The 16,657-nt window shown below is 52.5% G+C and overlaps 1 protein-coding gene across 1 annotated transcript in view; it reads left to right on the plus strand.

Annotated features, from left to right (window-relative positions):
* Positions 1-1,024: 1,024 nt before the first annotated feature.
* Positions 1,025-16,657, plus strand: part of lrrc71 (leucine rich repeat containing 71) — a 67,587-nt gene continuing 51,954 nt past the window's right edge. Inside the window, exons 1-2 of the mRNA XM_052045882.1 lie at positions 1,025-1,122; positions 9,439-9,533. Of these exons, the coding sequence (XP_051901842.1) occupies positions 9,458-9,533 (76 nt within the window). The 5' untranslated portion in view covers positions 1,025-1,122; positions 9,439-9,457. The remainder of the gene's footprint in view (positions 1,123-9,438; positions 9,534-16,657) is intronic.

A 16,657-nucleotide genomic window follows, 5' to 3' on the forward strand; every position in this document is an offset into this window, starting at 1 on the left:
ATCCCAATCCCATCAGGCAGAAGATACAAAAGCTAGATTCAAGGACAGTTTCTATCCCGCTGTTGTAAGACTAGTGAACGGTTCCCTAGTACGATAAGATGGATTCTTGAGCTCAAAATCTACCTCGTTATGACCTTGCACCTTATTGTCTGCCTGCACTGCACTTTGTCTGCAGCTGTAACACTTTACTCTGCATTCTGTATTGTTTTTACCCTGTACTACCTCGATGCAGTGTGTAATGAATTGACCTGTACGATCGGTATGCAAGACAAGTTTTTCACCATACCTTGGTACAAGTGACAATAATAAACCAATACCACGTGTTCAGAAGTCATGCTCTCTGCATTCGATTCTTCGTAACCCATCTGAGTAATCTGAGTACCTAAGTGATTTAGGTCACTGGGCTGTAGAATCGTGGGGTGGGGGTGGTGAGGGCTGATGGGAAGGTGGGGAGAAGAAAATGGGATCAGCATAAGCAGGTTAGCACGGACTCAAGTGGGCCGAAGGGCCTGTTTCTGTGCTGCATCTCTTTGTGACTTAAATCTTTCATTTTGCAACTTCACCTAGCAAAGCACAGACTTGACTTGCGCTGTATTGCAGCCTTATTCACTGTCTTATTCCAAACATTTAACTGCAAAATTTATGGAAATCGGAAGCAAATGTAACGGCCACTTCCGCGTAAAAGAACTCCCCTTACAAATTCCCAATTCCGAGGTACTTTGTGGTAATTGGCTCGAAGGACTGAGCAGATTTGCTTCCAATAAGGAAGGGCTCATTGAGGAAGTGTAGGGTGTTCACCAGCTCAGTTGACAGTGTCCTCGAAGCGCCATGAAGTTGGAGGGTCGTGTGCAGTTCGGAAAGGACATGAAGATTAGCTTCTTGGAAACTGCTGCTGGCAACGGCCAAAGGGGAAACGTTATCAAAAGAAAACAGTGTGCTGTTTGACTTCAGAAGAGAAATAACAGCAGGGGCAGTTGGGTGGATGAATCTTTCAGCACTGTGTCAAACCAGAGTTGGTAACCCTGGACGTTCTAAGGGAGAGGCTGTGTGGGAGCAGGGAAGATAGAGAAGTGTGACCAACAATGATAATCTGTTCTGGTGTTGATATGTTCATTTACTTCTGTAAGTTAAGTATAATTTATGTTAATTTATGGTTATGTTAACGTGTTTGTAATATACCTGGCTGCAAAATGTTAATTTTCATGGCAGTTTTGCCTATGACAATGAATTACACTCAGTGATCAACAACCTTGAAACAGGCCTGTTCACGATTGCTGGTGACTTCAACCAGGCCAACTCCAAGACAGCGTTGCCAGACCAGCCCATCTCCTGTCCCACCAGGGTGCCCCAAACACCCTTGACCATTGCTTCACAGAAGACCCCTAACGATCCATTCCCCCACCCACACTTTGGTAAGTCAGACCACCAGGCAGTGCAGAGAAACAAGATGGCACCGGAGCGTGGCGACTCGCTGCAAGCTGCTCTCTACAGATCTACTCATTACCCCTTACTATAATCGTTCTACACTTTTAAAATTAAACTCTATGTCACTAACATTACTAATAATGTTCTTTTAAATCTTCTTACAGGGCTGGCGATCTTCCAACCTCCAGAACCTTGCACCTTATTGCACTGCACTTTCTCTGTAGCTGTGACACTTTAAGATAAGATCTTTATTAGTCACATGTACATCGAAACACACAGTGAAATGCATCTTTTGTGTAGAGTGTTCTGGGGGCAGCCCGCAAGTGTCGCCACGCTTCTGGCGCCAACATAGCACGCCCACAACTTCCTAACCCGTACGTCTTTGGAATGTGGGAGGAAACCGGAGCACCCGGAGGAAACCCGCGCAGACACACGGGGAGAACGTACAAACTCCTTACAGACAGTGGCCGGAATCGAACCCGGGTCGCTGGTGCTGTAATAGCGTCACGCTAACCGCTGATCAACGCACCGCAGAAAGCATCCTATCCAGATGCATCACAGCTTGGTACGGCAACTGCTCTGCCCAGTACCGCAAAAAATGCAGAGAGTTGTGGACACAGCCCAGCGCGTCACAGAAACCAGCCTCCCCTCCGTGGACTCTGTCTCTACCTGTCACTGCCTTGATGAATAATCAAAGGCCCCACCCACCCGGGTCATCCTCTGTGCTCCCCTCTCCCATCAGGCAAAGATACAGGAGCCTGAGGGCACGTACCACCAGACTCAAGGACAGCTTGTATCCCACAGTGATAAGACTATTGTACGGTTCCCTTATACAATGAGATGGACTCTGACCTCACGATCTACCTTGTTGTGACCTTGCACCTTATTGCACTGCACTTTCTCTGTAGCTGTGACACTTTACTCTGTACTGTTATTGTTTTTACCTGTACTACATCAATGCACTCTGTACTAACCCAATGTAACTGCACTGTGCAATGAATTGACCTGTACGATCGGTATGCAAGACAAGTTTTTCACTGTACCTCGGTACAAGTGACAATAATAACCCAATACCAATACCAATCTAACTGGAGAAAGACCCAAGATGCTGGAGGAACTCACTGCCGGCTTTTCTCCACAGACGCTGGCTGGTCTGCTGTGTTCCCGCAGCATCGTGTGGCTTTGTCATGGGGAGGGATTGGATAGGCTGGAGCAGAGGAGGCTGAGAAAGGAGCAGACGGAGGTGGACAAGATTACGAGCTGAGTGGGTAGGGTAGCTAGCAGGAAACTTTTCCCCATCGCAGAATTGTCTCAATCCAGGGTGGACACCAGAGGCTCCAGACACTGGAATCTGGAGCAACACACAACCTGCGGTAGGAACTCAGCAGGTCAAGCAGTGTCTGAGGGAGGAAAGGAATTGTCTACGTTGGTATTGGTATTGATTTATTATTGTCACGTGTACCGAGGTACAGTGAAAAACTTGTCTTGCATACCGATCATACAGGTTAATTCATTACATCGTGTGTTGAGGTAGTACAGGGTAAAAATAACAACAGAATACAGAGTAAAGTGTCACAGCTACAGGGAAGTGCAGTGCAGGCAGACAATAAGGTGCAAGGTCACAACAAGGTAGATTGTAAGATAAGATATCTTCATTAGTCACATGTACATCGAAACACACAGTGAAATGCATCCTTTTGCGTAGAGTGTTCTGGGGGCAGCCCGCAAGTGTCGCCACGCTTCCGGCGCCAACGTAGCACGCCCGCAACTTCCTAACCCGTGCTCCTTTTTGGAACGTGGGAGGAAACCCACGCAGACACGGGGAGAAGGTACAAACTCCTTACAGACAGCGGCCGGAATTGAACCCAGGTCGCTGGCACTGTAATAGCGTTACGCTAACCGCTACACTAACCGTGCCTGCCCCTAAAGGATTTCAGAATGTTTCTGCCTGGTTTTGAACCAGGGACCTTTCATGTGTTAGGAAAACGTGATAACCACTACACTACTGAAACGTCCATCTCATTGTATAAGGGAACCGTTCAATAGTCTTATCACCATGGGGTAGAAGCTGTCCTTGAGCCCGGTGGTACGTGCCCTCAGGCTCCTGTATCTTCTGCCTGATGGGAGAGGAGAGGAGAGAATGACCCGGGTGGGTGGGGTCTTTGACTATGCTGGCTGCTTCACCAAGGCAGCGTGAGGTATAGACAGAGTCCATGGAGGGGAGGCTGGTTTCTGTGACATGCTGGGCTGTGCCTACGGCTCTCTGCGGTTTCTTGCGGTCCTGGGCAGAGCAGTTGCCGTACCAAGCCGCGATGCATCCAGATAGGATGCTTTCTATGGTGCATTGATAAAAGTTGGTGAGTGTCAAAGGGGACATACCGAATTTCTTTAGCCTCCTGAGGAAGTAGAGGTGCTGGTGAGCTTTCTTGGCTGTAGCGTCTACATGGTTGGACCAGGACAGGCTATTGTCCTGCTTCAGGACTGAGAGTGTCAACGTTTTGGGAGATCTCGGTCCCGATGCAAGGTCCCATCCTGAAATGTCGACAATTCCTCCCCCCGCCCACACAAAGATGCTGCTCGACCCCCTGAGTTCCTCCAGCCAGGCTGTAAAATCTAGAGTACACATGCTTACAGTCACGAGTAAGAGGTTTAGAGGAGATCTGAGGAAGAGTTTTTCTTTGTCCAGAGGGTGGTAGGGATCCGAAACCCCAAACCCTTGCCCTCTGTTCTAACTCTCCCTGAGTTAGACACCTACCAAGTCTCCTGTCAGCTAAGCATTACTTTGTAAGTGTGTCCTCTCTATGCTGTGGTCCAGGTTTCCAGCGTAACGCCAGTTGGTGCCTCGAGCTTGGGCCGACACCACGGCAATGAGACTTCGCCCGAGAAGCTTGCAGAGGGATAAAAATTAAAACGTAAATCAAAGTGATGTTTGCAGAGCCAGCGGCGTCGCAGAGCGAGAGGCGGGGTGAGGAGGGAAGAGCAGGGGGTTTAGAATCCTTGCTGTTCGTCCTACGCCCACAGCGAGAAGCAGCAAGGTCTGTGACTCAGCCTTCCACAGCTCGCTGTGTTCACGAGAAGCACAGTTGTCTCGGAAGCTGCGGTTCAAGTGTCTCGACCAGCGAGTGTGCGCCGGAGATCAGGGAGATGTCCGTCAGGTGGAAGAGGTAGGGGGAACACAAATGCCGACACGCACTCTCGCAAGCACTGCTACGCAGAAGCACAAACACAAGAAGCAAACCTCTGGGGGAACTCAGAGGGTCGGGCAGCTTCTGTGGAGGGACATAAGGTAGAGGGGAGGTAGCCGGTACCTTTCAGTCCAGGTGAAGGGACTTGACCCGAATTGCCGACTGTCCGTCTCTCTGACACGCACACGCACATGCACACACACACACACACACGCACAGATGCATGCTTGCCCGTCTACACAGACACACACACAACAGTGCCAGTATTAATGGATCTTACTAAAGGAGGGGGCAGGCTATAAGAAAGTGTTTGGAACCCATGTAAACACACAAAGGATGGTGAACATGGTTAGACAGCGGGTGAGCTGCAAACGCAAACAGATGACCGTGACTGAAACACGTCCCAACGGGCAGACGCAAGAGATGGCAGACGCTGGGATCTGGAGCAACAGACCGCTGGGGGAACTCAGCGGGTCGAGCAGCTTCCGTGGGGGGAGATGGGCAGTCCACGTTTCGGCTCCAGACCCCTTCATCTGGACTGGGCGGATGAAAGGTCTCAACCCAAAAAGGGCAGGCTAGGTACTTAGTAATCCTGGATGGAGAGGAGGCAGGGCAGGGGGGGCAGAAGAGATGAGGGAGGTGAAGCAAGGCAAGAAAATACGGGAAACACTCGACGGGTCAGGCAGCATCCGTGGAGGCAGAAACAGTTAACGTTTCAGGTCAATGGCCTGTCATAGATAGTTGGAAGTATCAGGCTTAAGGAAGACATTGTTGTGCAGGAACTTCCGACCATTTGGCCCATCGAGTCTATCCCATTCCCCTGCTGATTTGCCCTGTAACCTTCTCTTCCTGTATTACTATCAATTCCCCCCGGATTCTACCCTCCACCCACACACCGAGGGGGGGGGGGTGGATTTCCCCTCTCAACCACATTCTCCTGCCTCCTCTCCGTAACCTTTGACATCCTCACTAATCAAGAACCTATCAACCTCTGCTTTAAACACCCAATGACTTGACCTCCACCGCCCTCTGTGGCAACAGATTCCACAGATTCACCACCCTCTGGCTGAAGAAATTCCTCATCATCTCCGTTCTAAAGGGACGTCCCTTTATCCTGAGGCTGTGCCCTTGGATCCCGGACTCTCCCACTGATAGAAACATCCTCTCCACGTCCACTCTATCCAGGCCTTTCAGTATCCGGTAGGTGTCAATGAGATCCCCTCCTCATCCTCCTAAATTCCATCGAGTACAGGCCCAGAACCATCAAACAGTCCTCATACGTTAACCGTTTCATCCCCGGGATCATTCCTGTGAACCTCCTCTGGACCCTCTCTGGGGTCAGCACATCCTTCCTTAGATATGGGGCCCAAAACTGCTCACAGTGTTCCAAATATGGTCTGACCCTCCCCCTACAAAGCCTCGGGTCTCTGAGGTCTGTCGGGTCTACGAACTGGGGTCTCTGAAGCTGTAAGGCAGTGGCTCTGTCTGCTGTGGCACCATTCCTCGTTGGAATGGACGTGCACTGGTCAAGGAGCATTTGTTTCGAACCCCGGGAAGGCTCACAACTTCCCTGAGAGAGCAGTAGGAAATTTGGAACCCTTCCCATTCCCAGTATCCTCAACCCATCTTCCACCCCTTCCCATTCCCTCCTATCCTCAACCCTTCTCCCTCCTCTTCCATTCCAAATCCATCTCCCCCCCTCTGCTCCAACTCATTCCCTCCATCTCCAGTCCCAACTCCCATCCCATTCCCGTCTCATCCACGCCGGCTCCACACCCGGGGGCGGGGCTCCGACAGGGGGCGGGGCTACGGCAGGGGCGGGTCCACACCCGGGGGGGCGGGGCTCCGACAGGGGGCGGGGCTACGGCAGGGGCGGGTCCACACCCGGGGGCGGGGCTCCGACAGGGGGCGGGGCTACGGCAGGGGCGGGGCCCGGCTCGGGGAGCGGCTTCTGATTGGGGGAGCGCCGCAGCAAGGCGCTGGCTGCAGGTTTGCCGACCGCGATGCTGATTGGCCGCCGCGACGTGTCAATCAGCAAATTCCGGTTCCGATCCCCGTTGCCGTGGGAACCGGTGGAAGCGGGAGAAGCAGGTAACCGGGTGAGAGCGGCGTCTACACCCCGCCCCCGGGACACCCCCCACCCCGACCCCCACCCCCGGGACACCCCCCACCCCCGCCCCCACCCCTGGGACACCCCCCACCCCCGGGATACCCCCCACCCCGCCCCCGGGACACCCCCCACCCCGACCCCCACCCCCGGGACACCCCCCACCCCCGCCCCCGGGACACCCCCCACCCCGACCCCCGCCCCCGGGACACCCCCCACCCCCGGGATACCCCCCACCCCGCCCCCGGGACACACCCCACCCCGACCCCACCCCCGGGACACCCCCCACCCCGACCCCCGCCCCCGGGATACCCCCCACCCCGCCCCCGGGACACCCCCCACCCCCGGGACCGGATCCCCCCCCAGGACCGGATCGCCCCACCACCCGGGACCGGACCCCCCCACCCCCCGAGACCCAACCCCTACACCCCCTGGGACTGGACCCCACCCCGCCCCCGGACCCCCCTCCCCGCCTTCGGGACCGGACCCCCCCCACCCCACGGGACCGGACCCCCACCCCCCGAAACCGGACATCCCGCCCTCAGACTCCCCCACCCCTCGGAACCGGACCCCCTGCCCACGGACCTCCCCCAACCCCCGGGACCCCATCCCCCGCCCACGCGACCGGACCCCCCACCCCCGGAGACTGGACTCTCCGGGACCGGACACCCCGCCCCCCGAGAACAGACCCCCTCCCCCCGGGACCAGAGCCCCCACCCTCGGGGACCGGACCCCCCCCACCACCAGGGACCGGACCCCCGACCCCCGGGACCGGACCCCCAACCGGGACACCCCCCCCGGGACGGATCCCCCCCCCAGGGTCCGGACCCCCCACCCCCCGGGACCCGACCCCCCCACCCCCCAGGAAAGGACTCCCCACCCCGGGACAGGAACCCCGCCCCCGGACCTCCCCCACCTTCGGGACCGGACCCCCACACCCCCCCGGGACCAGAGCCCCCCCGCCTCTGGGACCGGACCCCCCCCACCCCACAGGACCGGACCCCCCCACCCCCCGAAACCGGACCTCCCGCCCACGGACCTCCCCCAACCCTCGGGACCCCACCCCCCGCCCATGGGACTGGACCCCCCCCACCCCCGGAGACTGGACTCTCCGGGACCAGACACCCCGCCCCCCCAGAACAGACTCCCTGCCCCCGGGACCGGACCCCCTCCCCCTGGGACCAGAGCCCCCACCCCCGGGGACCGGATCCCCCCCACCCCCAGGGACCGGACCCCCCCCGGGGACTGGACCCCCGGGGACCAGACCCCCCGAGCTATGTACTTGTAAGTCCTCCCCTGGTTTGACTTCCCCCAAATGCAACACCTCGCACTTGAATGCCATTTGCTAGTCCTCAGCCAGTTTACATGGCCGGTCAAAAGTCCAAGTGTCGATTCTGATGTAATCTGAGCTGCCATTAACCATTAGAACAGTTGGAAATGGATGTAATGCAGCATTAAAAGTAAATTTATACACGCATGTTTCAATAGCATGTATAAATGTTAGTACAGTACAACCTTAGTACAGTAAGCTTCATATTAGAACTATTGACAGCATTATTGACAGTTTATTTTCTATTTCAAGCTTTACATTTTGTAACATTGCAATAAATGTATAATGGGGTTAAGCATAGTGGGGTCTCAGAGCAATCATTGTGGTCCGGCATTTTCTGCTGTCAGGCACCGGTTAGGTCCCAAGGGTGCCAGACTAGAGGGTTTCAACCCTGTAATACTGGCTACGCACATTTGGCCTACAGTAAACTGTTCGGCTCATCCATCTGGCAAGTGTAGTAATCCTATAACCTCATGATGTTCACCCAATGTCAGCCTTCACTTCCAGACTGTAGAAGGTATCTGTGTCATCCGCCACGCAAACCAACCTCCACTGCGTCCACGGTTCCCGCTGCCTCGGGAAAGCAGCCAACGTAATCCAGGTCCCCACTCACCACAGACGTTCTCTCTCCTCCCCCCTCCCGTCGGGCAGAAGGTACAAGAGCCTGAGAGCACGTACCACCAGGCTTGAGGACAGCTTCTATCCTGCTGTTATCAGACCCTTGAACGGACCTCTCACGCGCCGAGATGAACTCATGATCTCCGAATCTTCCTCATTGTGGCCCTTGCACCTTATTTGTCTGCCTGCACTGCACTTTCTCTGCATTCGGACCCCCCACCCCCATACTGCCCCCAATTGCCAGTACTGGCCTGTTCCCCTTCCCACCCTCCCACCCTCTCCCCCCAACCCTCTCCCCCCCCCACCTCTCCTCCCCTCCCCTTCTCCTCTCCCCACTCTCCCCCAACCACCCTCCCACCTCTCCTCCCCTCCCCCTCTCTCTCCCTCTCTCCCCAACCCCCCTCCCACCCTCTCCCACTCCCCCCGTACCTCCCACCCTCTCCCCGACCCTCTCCCCTCTCCCACCGTCCCCACCTCCCCCCCTCCCCTCTCCCCCCTTTATTCTGCATTCTGTTTTCTTTGTACTACCTCAATGTACTTGTGTACGCAATGATCTGTCTGGACGGCACGCAGACAAAAGCTTCTCACCGTATCTCAGTACGCGTGACAATAATAAGCCAATATGCTGTCATCACTACCCCGTGTCCCATTAAAATGTTCCTGACCGCATGCCGTGAAGATCTGATCTCACAGCCGCGCTCTCTTGGCAAGAGCTCTCCGCGCCGGTTCTAAGACCCTCCCGTGCCTGAGCCTTGCTGCTTTCTCTTCCTCAGAGCGCTGAACAAGGTGAAGATGGGGAAGAAATCAGAGAAAGCGGTGAAGGAGAAAGTAGTCACCCCTACGGAGGAGGAGGGTCCGAGAAATCCCGGCAAGTGCAAAAGTGTTCGATCTGCCTGCGACGTGCGACTGAAATCAAGGGGGAGTTGGGCAGAGCGTCAGCAGATGCAATTTAATCCCGATGAGCGTGAGGTGAAGTTGAGTGAGGGTAGGACGTGTAAATAGCAGAACACCAAGGAGTGATGAAGAGAGAGAGAGAGATCCAAGGTTCCCTGAAAGTGGCAACACAGGTGGATAGGCTGGTGAAGATGGCATTCAGTCAGGGCATAGGATATAAGAGTTGGGACTTTACAAAACGCTGGTTAGACTGCACTTGGAGCACTGTGTGCAGTTCTGGTCGCCACACTCGTTGCTCTGGGGTCAGTGCAGAGGAGGTCCCCCAGGGTGTTGCCTGGATCAGAGGACTTTAGTTACGGGGGAGAGATCGGAGAGGCTGGGCTGGTCTTCCCTGGAGCGAAGGAGGCTGAGGGGTGACCTGATAGAGGTGTATAAAACATACCAGAGCTGTAGACAGTGTGGAGAGTCAGTCTTTTTCCCATGGTTGAGGCATCAAAAACAGAGAGCGTAGACTTCAGGTGAGAGGAAGGAGTTTTATTGATATTAGTATTGGTTTATTATTGTCATTTGTACTGAGGTACAGTGAAAAACTTGTCTTGTGTACCGCTCGTACAGATCAATTGAGGTAGTACAGGGTAAAAACAATAACAGAATACAGAGTGTCACAGCTACAGGGAAGTGCATTGCAGGTAGACAATAAGGTGCAAGGTCAAACAAGGTAGATTGTGAGGTCAAGAGTCCATCTCATCGTATAAGGGGACCGTTCAATAGTCTTATCACCGTGGGATAGAAGCTGTCCTTGAGCCTGGTGGTACGTGCCCTCAGGCTCCTGTATCTTCTGCCTGATGGGACAGGAGAGGAGAGAGAATGACCCAGGTGGGTGGGGTCTTTGATTATGCTGGCTGATTCACCAAGGCAGCGAGAGGTATAGACAGAGTCCATGGAGGGGAGGCAGGTTTCCGTGATGCGCTGGGCTGTGTCCACAACTCTCTGCGGTTTCTTACGGTATACATAAGATATCTTTATTAGTCACATGTACATCGAAACACACAGTGAGAAGCATCTTTTGCGTAGAGTGTTCTGGGGGCAGCCCACAAGTGTCGCCACGTTTCCGGCACCAACATAGCACGCCCGCAACTTCCTAACCCGTACGTCTTTGGAATGCGGGAGGAAACCGGAGCACCGGGAGGAAACCCATGCAGACACGGGGGGGAACGTACAAACTCCTTACAGACAGCGGCCGGAATTGAACCCGGGTCGCTAGCGCTGTAAAGCGTCACACTAACCACTACGCTACCGTGCCTGCCATGTGACGAATAAATAACTTAGCCTATTTTCTCTTATCTAATATCTTATCATAGAAGGATATGGTCCTAATGCAGGCAAATGGGATTAGAGCAGATGGGCAAAAAGATCAACATGAAGAAGATGGGCCGAAGAGCCTGTTTCTGTGCTGTACACCTCAGTGAATCTTTCAACAATGGAATTCCTCAGAGGAAGACTTTAACCAAATTACGGTTGAGATCTGGAATATTGGATCGGGGTAGAGCTGGAGGTTAATTCAATTGTAATGTTCAAAAGAGAGATCTGCAGGGCCCTGGTGTGAGTGGGACTAACTGAATCGGTCTTGCATAAAGCCAGTACAGACTCGGAGCCAAATGGCCTCGTCCCATGTCAAAACCATTCCGTGATCCTGTTGCGGGAGCAAATAAAATGTTGTGTCCGGTGCTGGGAGGGTCAGGGACCAGAGGACATTGATTGAAGCCAATTGGCGAGACGACCAGAGGAGAATTTTTTTTCACAGGCCGCAAGTCGTTGTGTTGTGGAACGTGCAGCCTGGAAGGGTCAACAGGGGCTGGAGAGATGAGGGAAGGTTTGAAAGGCCAGAGTAGAAGGAGCAGGAGCACTGGGACGAATTGAAGAGCTCTTAAAGAGCTTCCACCGTGTCCGTGGGCTGTGTCCACAGCCCAGCGCGTCACAGAAACCAGCCTCCCCTCCTTGAACTCTGTCTACACTTCTCACTGCCTTGGCGAAGCAGCCAGCATAATCAAAGACCCCACCCACCTGGGTCATTCTCTCTCCTCTCCCATTGGGTAGAAGATACAGGAGCCTGAGGGCACGTACCACCAGGCTCAAGGACAGCTTCTATCCCACTGTGATAAGACTGTTGAACAGTTCCCTTATACAATGAGATGGACTCTGACCTCACGACCTACCTTGTTGTGACCTCACACCTTATTGCACTGCACTGTCTCTGTAGCTGTGACACTTTACTCTGTACTGTTATTGTTTATACCTGTACTACCTCAATGCACTCGGTACTAACTCAATGTAACTGCACTGCGTAATGAATTGACCTGTACAATCGGTATGCAAGACAAGTTTTTCACTGTACCTCGGTACATGACAATAATAAACCAATACCAATACCCTTCTGTTCACCATGTCTGGGGCTCGGATGATCTTGCATCCCTTGATTCAATCTTCCCTGTACCTCCAAAAAAACACAACCCCATCCTTCCCCATAAATACTATACAGACCCCACTGTTGGAACTCAGAGATCATCTCCAGCCCCTGTGGCTAAGAGCAACAGAAGCCGTGGAGGGCGAGAAGCTGAGTATAATTCACCCATCCTCTTCAACACCCAGCTCAAGGTCCTTCGTCGTCAGTCGATTTGAATCCAGCAATTAATTTACCACTGCTTCCGGGAAAGAAAAGCAGGAGGAGACCATTTGGCCCGTTTGGTCAATGCTGGCTCCCAAGGGAGCAATCACACCAGTCCCATTTCCTCAACAGTCAATAGTCGGGTTCATCGTCACACGCACAAGTCCATGTGTGCACAGGTGCAATGATAAACTTACTTGCAGCAGCATCACAGGCACAGAGCAGCAGATAAGCAGCATTCACAGAAAAAAAACATAAATGAAACGTAAATTATACTCAGTATTTACAAGAAAGAACAAAATCGGAACAAAAAAAATTCAGTGCAAGGTGATCAAAGTGGTCCCAGTGTTGCTGTACTGAGGCAGTGATTAGGGTTGTGCCGGTCGGTTCAAGAACCGAATGGCTGAAGGGAAGTAGCTGTTCCTGAACCTGGTGGTGTGGGGACTTCAGGCTTCTGTACCTCCTGCCCGATGGGAGCTGCGAGAAGACAGCACGGCCCGGATGGTGGGGGATCTTTAATGATGGACGTTGCCTTCTTGAACGGTTCCCTTATACAGTGAGATGGACTATGACCTCACGATCTACCTTGTTGTGACCTTGCACCTTATTGCACTGCACTTTCTCTGTAGCTGTGACACTTTACTCTGTACTGTTATTGTTTTTACCTGTACTACCTCAATGCACTCTGTACTAACTCAATGTAACTGCACCATGTGATGAATTGATCTGTACGATCGATATGTAAAACAAGCTTTTCGCTGTACCTCGGTGCAAGTGACAATAATAAACTAATACCAATACCCCAGCCCTCCAGCAGTATAAAGAGTGCCACATGTGCTCAACTCGGTCACTTTGTCTGCTCCGAGGGATGAATCTGCTTCACTCCAGGCTGAGCACTGTGAAACGGCGCTGGAGAAATCATTGGTGAGGTGTGCACTCTAAAGGGTTGGGAGCGTCTTAGTTAGTATCCCTGGTAGCACAGAGCTGTGCCTGCACTGAGTCAAGGTGTGGTGGGTATTGTATTGTTTTTCCTTGATTGTCTGTACCCAGTTCGTTTTGTGTGTGTGTGCATGCGTGTGTGTGTGTGTGTGTTATTCCTGTTACCATTTTCCCTTGTTTGTCTTTTGTAAGTAAAATCCTTTCCTGTCAGACTGTGTTCAGAGTCCTTTGCCTTCTGAGACCCTGAACCTGTTTCACAACATCCACTTGAACCTCTTCCATTGACCAGTTTACCCCTCCCCCCCCCAACAGCACAGAAACAGGCCCTTTGGCCCACCACGCCCGTGCTGACCATCTCCACTGGTCCCATATCCCAGCAATGGTCCTTTGCCTTCTATGCCTTGGTGATTCAAGGACATGCCCCGTCATTTCTTCAATGTTGTAGGGCCCCTGTTTCCACCCCCTCAGGCAGGGCATCCCAGATTCCAACCACCCTCTGGATGGAAAATATTCTTCCTCTGATCCCCTCTAAACCTCCTTCTCCTCACCTTAAACCAATGCACTCGGGCGTCAGACACCTCTGCCCTGGGGAAACGTTTCTTACTATTGATGCATGGAACATAGAACAGTATGCACTGGAAGAGGCCCGTCGGCCCACAATGTGGTGCTGAACTAATTAAGCCAGTTATTAAACGCCTAACTAAACTAATCCCTTCTGCCTACACAGTGCCCATCTCCCTCCATTCCCTGCACATCCATGTGCCTATCTAAGAGCCTCTTAAACCCCTCCATCATATCTGCCTCCACCCCCATCCCTGGCAGCACATTCCAGGCACCCGCCACTCTCTGTGTAAAAAAAACCTGCCCCACGCATCTCCTTTGAACTTTCCCCCTCTCGCCTTATATGCATGTCCTCTGGTACTTGACATTTCTACCCTGGGAGAAAGATTCTGTCCACTCTATCTATGCCTCTCCTAATCTCATAAACCTCTATCACCAACTTTTACCGATGCACCATAGAAAGCATCCATCGTGGCTTGGTACGGCAACTGCTCTGCCCAGGACTGCAAGAAACTGCAGAGAGTTGTGGACACAGCCCAGCACATCACGGAAACCAGCCTCCCCTCCTTGGATTCCTTTTTTATATAAGATATCTTATTCTGTCTATACCTCTCACTGCCTTGGTGAAGCAGCCGGCATAGTCGAAGACCCCACCCACCCAGGTCATTCTCTCTTCTCCCCTCTCCCATCAGGCAGAAGATACAGGAGCCTGGGGGCACGTACCACCAGGCTCAAGGGCAGTTTCTATCCCACGGTGATAAGACTTGAACTGTTCCTTTATACGATGAGATGGACTCTGACCTCACGATCGACCTTGTTGTGACCTTGCACCTTATTGCACTGCACTTCCTCTGTAGCTGTGACACTTTACTCTGTACTGTTACTGTTTTTACCTGTACTACATCAATGCACTCTGTACTAACTCAATGTAACTGCTCTGTGTAATGAATTGACCTGTACAATCGGTATGCAAAACATCTCGGTACAAGTGACAATAATAAACCAATACCAATACCCTCAGCCTCTGCCGCTCCAGAGAAAACAACCCGAGTTTGTCCAACCTCTCCTTATAGCTCATGCTCTCTAATCCAGGCAGCAACCCGGTGAACCTCCTCTGCACTGTCTCCAAAACCTCCACATCCTTCCTGTAATGGGGTGGCCAGAACTGCACACAATAATTGACCCTATCATAATTTTGTACATTTCTATCAGGTCACCCCTACAGTCCAAAGAAAATCATAGAAAGTACAGCACAATTCAGGCCCTTTGGCCCACAATGTTGTGCTGACCTTTAAACCTTGCCTAAGACTGTCTAACCCCTTCCTCCCCCATATCCCTCTATTTTAAATTCCTCCATATGCTTATCTAGCAATCTCTTGAATTTGACCAATGTACGTGCCTCCACCACCACCCCAGGCAGCGCATTCCCTGCCCCAACCACTCTCTGGGTAAAAAACCTCCCTCTGATATCTCCCTTGAACTTCCCACCCATTACTTTAAAGCCATGCCCTCTTGTATTGAGCACTTGTGCCCTGATAAAGAGGCGCTGGCTGTCCACTCTATCTATTCCTCTTAATATTTTGTCTGCCTCTTTCGTGTCTCCTCTCATCCTCCTCCTCTCCAAAGAGTAAAGCCCTAGCTCCCTTAGTCTCTCCTCATAATGCATACTCTCTAAACCAGGCAGCATCCTGGTAAATCTCCTCTGCACCCTTTCCAACGCTTCCGCATCCTTCCTATAATGAGGCGACCAGAACTGGACACAGTACTCTAAGTCTGGCCTAACCAGAGTTTTGTAGAGCTGCATCATTACCTCGCGGCTCTTAAGCTCGATCCCACAATTTATGAAAGCTAACATCCCATAAGCTTTCTTAACTACCCTATCCACCTGCGAGGCAACTTTCAGGGATCTATGGATATGAACCCCCAGATCCCTCTGCTCCTCCAAACTACCCAGAATCCTGCCATTAACTTTGCCTTGGAGTTTGTCCTTCCAAAGTGTACCACCTCACACTTCTCTGGATAGAACTCCATCTGCCACTTCTCTGCCCAGCTCTGCATTCTATCAATGTCCACCTGCAATCTTCGATAGCCCTCCACACTATCCACAACACCACCAACCTTTGTGTCGTCTGCAAATTTGCCAACCCACCCTTCTACCCCCTCATCCAAGTCATTAATAAAAATCACAAAAAGCAGAGGTCCCAGAACCAATCCCTGTGGGACACCGCTAGTCACAGCCCTCCAATCTGAATGCACTCCCTCCACCACAACCCTCTGCTTTCTACAGGCAAGCCAATTCTGAATCCACACGGCCAAGCCTCCCTGGATCCCATGCCCTCTGACCTTCTGAAGAAGCCTACCATGTGGAACCTTGTCAAATGCCTTACTAAAATCCATGTAGACCACATCTACTGCACTACCCTCATCAATCTGCCTGGTCACCTCCTCAAAGAATCCTATCAGGCTTGTGAGACATGATCTGCCCTTCACAAAGCCATGCTGGCTGTCCCTGATCGGACCATGATTTTCTAAATGCCCATAGATCCTGTCTCTAAGAATCTTTTCCAACAGCTTGCCCACCACAGACGTAAGCCTCACTGGTCTATAATTCCTTGGACTATCCCTACTTCCTTTTTTGAATATGGGGACAACATTTGCCACCCTCCAATCCTCCAGTACCATTCCAATGGACAAAGAGGACTCAAAGATCCCAGCCAACAGTTCAGCAATCTCCTCCCTCGCCTCGCTGAGCAGCCTGGGGAATATTCCGTCAGGTCCCGGGGACTTATCTGTCCTCATATTTTCTAACAGCTCCAACACATCCTCTCTCTTGATATCTACATGCTCCAGAACATTGACCTTACCAACACTGTCCTCAGCGTCATCAAGACCCCCCTCCCTGGTGAATACTGGATTCATTGAGGACCACACCC

The sequence above is a fragment of the Pristis pectinata genome, chromosome 40 (assembly GCF_009764475.1).
Source record: "Pristis pectinata isolate sPriPec2 chromosome 40, sPriPec2.1.pri, whole genome shotgun sequence".
NCBI classification, from domain to species: domain Eukaryota; kingdom Metazoa; phylum Chordata; class Chondrichthyes; order Rhinopristiformes; family Pristidae; genus Pristis; species Pristis pectinata.